The 8,486-nt window shown below is 43.4% G+C and overlaps 1 protein-coding gene across 3 annotated transcripts in view; it reads left to right on the top strand.

Moving 5' to 3' along the window:
• Positions 1-7,304: 7,304 nt before the first annotated feature.
• Positions 7,305-8,486, top strand: part of LOC120052324 (ATP-dependent Clp protease ATP-binding subunit clpX-like, mitochondrial) — a 35,164-nt gene continuing 33,982 nt past the window's right edge. Inside the window, exons 1-2 of one of the 3 annotated variants that reach the window (XM_038999167.1) lie at positions 7,305-7,604; positions 8,068-8,136. In XM_038999167.1, the coding sequence (XP_038855095.1) occupies positions 8,082-8,136 (55 nt within the window). In that variant the 5' untranslated portion in view covers positions 7,305-7,604; positions 8,068-8,081. Of the gene's footprint in view, positions 7,618-7,821; positions 7,938-8,067; positions 8,137-8,486 lie in introns of those variants that run through there. The other 2 variants (XM_038999168.1, XM_038999169.1) reach the window with 2 other exon arrangements.

Genomic DNA, 8,486 nt, shown 5'->3' with positions numbered 1-8,486 from the left:
GACCATTGACACCAGGGCTGTGGACATACCGTTTACAATATGGATCAATGTATTGCCACAATGCAAGGAACTCCAAAGTTGTGAAATGTAAGCACTTCTTTTTTAGATATGTCAATGTTGACATAAGATATGGGTAACACTTTACTTAAAGCTTACAGGTATAATGCATTATATAAGTTGTTATAACTGGACCTATATTTTATTCATTTTATTTGGCAGATGTAAGTTGAAAACTAAGATCTTACAGACACTGGCCATTGAGAATGCCCTCTACCACAATCTGACCCATCTCTTTCAATAACTCCAAGATATATTTCAAGTTTTCCGCAGACGAGAATGAAGTGTGGGTCGAAATGTCTTCGGATATCGATGAAACCATTATGGTTGCCAAGTTAGACCATAACAGATGATCTATGTGTGTTATTAATAACACGTCCTATCTTATACTAAAAGCTGGGACCTCATCTTGAATCCATCAATAACCTTGGCCTTGTTGTCTGGAGGAGACACACATATTGTACGATACGAGGAGGAAATTACAGTCCTAAAAAACCTTTAAAGTTCCAATGACTCACCCAATGATGGCCAATGCGCTCGTGCCAAAAGCCTATTTCTCTGGTTCGCTCAACAGGCCTATTTGGAAGTTTATAAAATATTTTCATAGCCTACAGACAGATAAGTATTTTTAATTTCAGCTGGAGCCATTTGCTTTCCAACCTGTGCTATCCCAAGATTGTATTAGAAATATTGCGAAAGGCCTGTTTTGGCTGCATGCTGTTCACTGACAGATTTGCCAAGCATTCCCGACTGTAGGCAATGCCTTGTGATTAGGTTACACACAATCCACAGCTAGGCTATTAAAAAAAAAAAAAAAAAAAAAGCTATTGATCCTCTGTGGCTAAATTATAGTCATCGTGTAGTCTTCTGAATTATTTCATTTTATTTCTGAACAGACGGCAGTTATTCTATAATTTTGGCAAATTTATTTCAATGTATCCCGGTTGCTGCTGCACTACCACTACCCTTCCCATGGCTATGACTCTTTCAGGAAATAAATGATGAACTACAACTCTGGAGAGATGAGTGTTGCAGGCTCATGTCTATCAGAGCAGAGAGAGGGAAAGAGATCGTAGAAAGAAAGTGAATCTCATTCTGGTTCTGTGAGAGTGTAACGGTCGTCGTAATCCTCCTCCTCGGACGAGAGGCGAGAAGGATCAGACCAATATGCGGAGTGGTTTGTGTCCATGATTATTTATTAACAAAAATAACCGGAACACTAATGAAACAAAATGACAAAAGAGAAACGAACCGACAAACAGTCCCGTGTGGCACGAATACAGACACGAGATACAAACACCCACAAAACACATGTGAATCCCAGGCTGCCTAAGTATGATTCTCAATCAGGGACAACGATTGACAGCTGTCTCTGATTGAGAATCATACCCGGCCGAACACAAACATCCCAACATAGAAAATAACACATAGACAACCCACCCCAACTCACGCCCTGACCAACTAAATAAATGCAAGAAAAAGGAAAAACAGGTCAGGAACGTGACAGAGAGATACAGGCACGCTTCTCTCTCTCTCTCTCTCCCGTCACAGCAACTGCTACGAGTTGGTCTCTATAGGCTACAATGTTGAGCAAATCATAAACACGGACTGGCCAAACCCAAGTCAATTCTTAGAATATCAGGCATAGGCTACTATGGCTCCACGGGCTTCACAAATTACAGAGGAGGCAACTCGAATGAACTCTTATCACTTTTATTCAAAGTTTTACATTGCAAACAGTGGAAATTAACTGTCATGCCACGAGCGGTACTGGATCCTGGTAAATAGGTTCTGGAACAAAACAGTCCAAAACTGATAGGTACCGGATCCTGTTCTGGCAAGATGCGGCTCAAATTAACCACTGCGATTTACATTCACACCCCTGGGTCAATATTTAGTAGCACCTTTGGCAGCGATTACAGCTGTGAGTCTTTTTTTTTTAAATCTTTTTTTTTTTGTATCTATTTATTTTTTTTATACTTAAAAAAAAAATATATATATATATCTAATTCCCATAAGTATTCACACCCCTGAGTCAGTACATGTTAGAATCACCTTTAGCAGAGATTACAGCTGTGAGTCTTTCGGGGTAAGTTTCTAAGAGCTTTCCACACCTGGATTGTGCAACATTTCAAGCTCTGTCAAATGTGTTGTTGATCATTGCTAGACAACCATTTTCAGGTCTTGCCATAGTTTTTCAAGTAGATTTAAGTCAAAACTGTAAATTGGCCACTGTCTTCTTGGTAAGCAACTCAAGTGTACAGTAGATTTGGCCTTGTGTTTTCGGTTATTGTCCTGCTGCAAGGTGAATTCTCTCAGTGTCTGCTGGAAAGCAGACTGAACCAGGTTTTTCTCTAGGAATTTGCCTGTGCTTAGCTCCATTCTTTTTTATCCTGAAAAAATCCCCAGAACTTAACAATTACAAGCATACCAATAACATGATGCAGCCAGCACCAGGCTTGGAAATATGAAGAGTGGATGTGTTGTGTTGAATTTGCCCCAAACATAACACTTTGTATTCAGGATAAAAAGTAAATTGTTTTGCAATATTACTTTAGTGCATTATTGCAAACAGCATGCATGTTTTGGAATATTTTTTATTTTGTGTAGGCTTCCTTCTTTTCACTCTGTCAATTAGGTTAGTGTTATATCTAGCTTAGCTGTCAAAGAAGGCACATCTGCACAGTTTCACATTGTACATCACAACTCTGTTGTTTAATGACATGTGCCACTCATTCTGACAACTCATTCATCCGTAAAGCAGCACACTGTCGTAAACCATAACAATGTACAGTACGACCAACAGCACGTCGTACCATACATAACACCCCCCCCCCCCCTCTTTCCAAAACCAGGGACTGATACCATATATAAAAATGTCCGTAGGGCAAGAACCTAGAGTGATACCCGTAAGAAAGAAACATTAACCCTTATAAAACGGAAGAGGTAAATAACGGCTCTCTGAACTAGCCAGTTCAGTCCGTCCATTAACCTGGAGGTTGGACTAAGACACCAAACGGAGCCTAAGAATGAAAGGAGGTTAAGTAGTCCCCCAGATGAGCAGGGCGAGTTCGTGCCCTCATAGGCTGTTCTGCAGCCGCCCCCCACTTGTGGCTCTGGCCCTTGGGGAGCCCACAGAGGCTGCCAGGGAGACCTGTGTTGTTGTGTGTTTGCTTTCTCTAGAAATTTGCATTAGTGCATTAGAATTTGGTCCAAAGCAGTTTGGAACGTGCACCCCTGGACCAGGTGCGCTCTGATGCCGTTCTTCAGCGTTTGGTTGAAGCTTTCCACCCCTCCGTTAGCTTGAGGGTTGTAGTCGGCCGTGCGGATGTGTTTGATTCCCTTGTCGCTGAGATAGGAGGAGAACTCGACAGAGGTTAGCTGGAGCCCATTGTCCGTGGTGAGGGTGAGGGATAGGCCCGATCTTGTGAACAGGCTGTCTAGCCATTCTGCAGCTGTGAGAGTACAGCTCCTAGTGCTCCAGCTGAGGCGTCACAGGTGACAATGGTGGGGCAGACGGGGTCAAAGTGAGCCAAGACTGGGGTTGTGGTGAGCTGGCTCTTCAGTGAGTGGACCGCGTCTGAGCAGGCTGCTGTCCAGGGCCATGGCTCGTCCTTCTTGAGGAGCTGGCGAAGGGGCGCTGTGGTCTGAAAGTAGTGGGGCATAAACCGGAGGTAGTAGGCTATCATGCCCAAGAATGAGGCCACCTAAGAGGCTGAGGTCGGTTCCGGGATGCGGAGGACGACTTCAATGCTCGACATGAGTGGGGCAATGCCTTTGGGCGACAGGCGGAACCCTACAAACTCGACGGCTGGAGCTGCAAAGGTGCACTTTCCACAGTTCAGGGTCAGGTTGTTCCGCAGTAGAGCACTGAATACTCTGTGGAGTCGATGGTGATTTGATGTGGAGGTCAGGGCCGTGGACGACGATGTCGTCCAGATAGACTGCCACCCTGGGTATTCCAGCGAGGATGGTGCTCATCACCTTCTGGAAGCAGCTGGGGGCGGAGCTAAGTCCAAAAGGTATGCGTGTATATCTGAACACACCACCATGTGATGACAAAGGCTTTGAGGTCTCTGCTGGCTGGGTGGAGGGGCACCTGAAGATAACCCTGACGCAGGTCGAGCTTTGTGAAGCCTGTGGAGCCATGGAATTGTGCGGTCAGCTCCTCAGCTGTAGGCAAGGGATACTTATCCCTACACAGGTCCGGATTCCACCAGACTTTTTGGTTGCGATGACCAAGTTTGAAATCCAGGGGGCAGCGTTGACTGGCTCAATGATGCCTGCCTCCAACTGTGACTGGAGATATTTTGTGACGTCATCACGCAGTGCAAAGGGAATGCGCCGCAGGGGCTGCATGACTGCGGTCACGTCCGGGTACACTAGGGGCCTGTGAGTAAAAACTGCGAGGCAGCCCAGTCCATCAGAGTTGGCCAGTTCCAGGAGGTTGGCATTCCGCTTTGCAACGTGAAATGTGAATGATGGCAGGTGCTTGGCGCTGTAGTGCACTGGGACCTGGAGGGCGCCTGCAAATGTCTATCTTGGATCTACCATACCCACACAGGGCTGTGGAGGGCTTGGATCTACCATACCCACACAGGGCAATGGAGGGCTGTTGGGAGTGGTAGATGACTGAAACACTTGTAGTAACTGGCAAGGTTGAGCAACAACACCGCAGTGCCAGTATCCAGTAGCAAAGGCAAACCCACCTCGCCCAGCTGCACAGTGCATGTCTTGAATGACACATGGTTAGTGGAGATGGATCAGAACTCAGTGTGTTCATGTTGAGAGCGAGATGAAAATAAGGGCCTGTTCTGGGTGGAGCTAGTAGCTGGGGCAGAACGACACACTTTAGCAAAGTATTTTGAACAGTTCTTGCATATTTTCCCACGGGCTGGGCAGTTTGAAGCCCTTGAACTGTGAGAGCTAGCCCCACAGTTGCCACAGCTACTTCTGTTTGTTTGTCAGTGTGCCTGCTGCACGGGTATGCCGGTGTTTGTGTCCATGCAGCTATCCACTTGGGAGGGCGTGCTTAGCGTGTGATCTTTGTAGTGCACCTGCTCGGGCTGAAGCTGCTGTGTGAGAATGGCTGGGGGCCGAGTGTATGCTGCAGAGCTGTCTGTTAGCATATTAGACCATTCCAAAGCCGGTTCAACCTGCAGTGCTATTTTAAAAGCTCCATCAAGTTGTAAATTAACCAATTCTAAAAAGCATTTCTCCCTTGTCTTTTCACATAACGTTCCCTCTATCAGCTGATCTCGTCCTGAAGTGTTCCGCAGTTACAAGAGTTAGCCAAATCTCTCAGATTAGCCATGTAGCTTTGAATGGACTCACCCGGGCATTGGTGTCTTTTCCGTAACCGGTAGCGTAGGAGGAGCACTCGCTCTTTCCCGGCAAAGTGGTTCCGTATAAGGCTGACTGCAGCGGTGAATGTAGGACAGATCCAAGCACTCTGAAAATCCTCTTTACCGAGGCAGTGATGGAGCAGCGCTGTCCTCCGCTTGTCGGAGATTCTAGAAAAGTCCATAGTTTCGAGATAAGTGTTAAAACTTTCAAGCCAGTTATTCCACGGGGACTGGAGGTTCGCCAGACATGGCGAGGAATGGTGCTGGTGGTGGTAAGCTGAATTCAGCCATCTTTGTCGCCAATGTTATATCTAGCTTAGCTGTCAAAGAAGGCACATCTGCACAGTTTCACATTGTACATCACAATGTCGTTAAATTACATTTGACACTCATTCTGACAACTCATTCATCCGTAAAGCAGCACACTGTCGTAAACCATAACAACGTACGGTACGACCAACAGCACGTCGTACCATACATAACAGTTAGTATTGTGGAGTAACTACAATGTTGTTGATCCATCCTCAGTGTTGTCCTATCCAAGCCATTAAACTATGTAACTGTTTTAAAGTCACCATTGGCCTCATGGTGAAATCTCTGAGCGGTTTCCTTCCTCTCTGGCAACTATGAGGAAGGACATCTGTATCTTTGTAGTGACTGGCTGTATTTATACACCATCCAAAGTGTTAGTAATAACTTCACCATGGTCAAATGGGTAAAAATGTTTTACCCATTTACCAATAGGTGCCCTTCTTTGCGAGGCATCGGAAAACCTCCCTGGTCTTTGTGGTTGAATCTGTGTTCGAAATTCACTTCTCGATTTACAGACAATTTCATGTGTGGGGTACAGAGATGAGATAGTCATTAAAAAATCATGTTATACACTATTATTGCACACAGAGTCCAACTTATTATGTGACTTGTTAAGCATATTGTTACTCCTGAACTTATTTAGGCTTGCCATAACAAAAGGGTTGAATAGTTATTGACTCAAGACATTTCAGCTTTTCATTTATTATTAATTTGTAAAAATCTCAAAAAACATAATTCCACTTTGACATTATGATTATGGGGTATTGTGTGTAGGCCAGTGACACAAAATCTCAATTTAATCAATTTTAAATTCAGGCTGTAACACAACAAAATGTGGAAAATGTCAAGGCGTGTGAATACTTTCTGAAGACGCTGTAAATTTGGATCTCAGACCAGCCAATGAATGGTATTATGGGTATTTTGTCATATTATCATAAAACAAAATGTATAGTCATAAACCTAATGGTATTAAAGAAACTACCCAAATTGTTTAATGGATGTGGTAGAAAAATATGAAACATTCTGCCTATGCCTTGAGCTTATTAATGAAGTGTCTGTTTGTCATTAAATATATATTTTTTGTACAATATGTAGCATCCAATGTGATATGTTTTCTCATTCATGTTGTACAATTACCAATAAACATGTTTTTTTCTTTTTCATCTTTTACTGTAATCCTCTAATTTGTACAGCTGTAAATCCACCCTTCAAGGTTTGACAATGCGATACTAAGACCGTATCTAGTCAAAAATGACATAATGCATGATGACAACTGAGAAATGTCACCATAAGCATGTTTCATGCAGACAGAGTACTACAATCCCTTTAGGCTCAGCTGATAGTGTGCACCACAACAGCACAGTAGTCTGCCACATTTATTTCCTCTACAATTCAGAATAGAACACACTACAGTACATTATAGAAGAGAGTAGGCCTAGAATTTGTGACGGTCCAGTCCTGACTGGTTAAGTAAATTAATAATCACCTTCACGGTAGATGGCAGCAGATGACCCTATGTGACGAAATGACCTCAAACCAATCCAAGGGAATAATAATTGTACACTTCCCCTTGGCTTGGATATATCTGACGCAGACAGACAACAACACTGTTCTGGAATACGTAATAACACAGGGGGGAATTGCTGGCCTCGGTCTTGCAATTTGCCTGACCTACTAACATCAAACGTTATATCACACAGGGGTCCAGTCGTCCAACGGGGGTAATATCGGTCCGAGTTGAAGCGGGTTATACATGCTATCTGGACAGTGACATTGGTATGACACCGTTGGCCTGCGACCATACACAGTTACAGAGTCAACGGAATTGTACTCCGGAAGAAACTGTCAAGACTTGTTTTGGTTCCATCGTGCTCTTTTACGAGTCGACAGGTAACGTTAGCTGGTTAGCAAACCATATTATTTTTGTCAAGACACATTTTGCGTCTTAAACATGTCACATAGTTAGCCAGTTTAACGGTTTAGTTATCGTTGACCTTCTAACTAACGTTAGCTAACTATATCTCTCTTCCGGAATGCTCACTTGTTTTTCTGTCGCTAGCCCCGTTTGCTAGCTAGCTAGCTGCCCCACTCCAATCCAAATCAGGCATTGCCAGGCCTACCAGCTCTAGGGGGTGTTCATTTTGTTTAATAAATAGCTAGTTAGCACGTAGCTACGCCAGCTACCTGTTGACAGGTGAATTTGAATGGCTAGCTAACTGTATTGTAAGTAAGGAGTTTAGTTTGTCAAATTTGTTTAACTTTGCTAGGTACTGTAGCTGTGGCCTGTGAAATTTAGCAGCTGTCGGAGAGGATCCATGCTAGCTAATCCTGCTTCACTGTTTTTATTTGCTAGACCTTGACTAAAGTATGTCTTGCCCATGCACATCGGCCGCGAGGATATTCTTGAATTCAGCACAGAGAGGTAAGAACAGATTGAAATATTGAGAATTTGTAATATCTAAAGTTACTTATTCGCATTACATTTTAAACGCTTCTGCTAGCTAGCTAACTTGCTAACCTGCAAATTACAGTGCCTTCGCAAAGTATTCACAACTTTACTTTTCCCACATTTTGTTGTTACAGTGTGAGATTAAAATGGATTGAATTGTAATTTTTTTGGTCAATTATCTACACAAAATAGAAAGAAAAATTCTAACTTGTTTTTTAAAATATGGAAAATTAAACACTAACCTTGATTAGATAAGTATTCAACCCTCTTAGTCAATACATGTTAGAATCACCTTTGACAGCGATTACAGCTGTGTGTCTTTC

This window comes from Salvelinus namaycush, chromosome 8 (genome assembly GCF_016432855.1).
Source record: "Salvelinus namaycush isolate Seneca chromosome 8, SaNama_1.0, whole genome shotgun sequence".
Lineage (NCBI taxonomy): Eukaryota > Metazoa > Chordata > Actinopteri > Salmoniformes > Salmonidae > Salvelinus > Salvelinus namaycush.
Note: the sequence above shows the minus strand (reverse complement) of the source record. Positions and strands in the feature narration are given on the sequence as shown.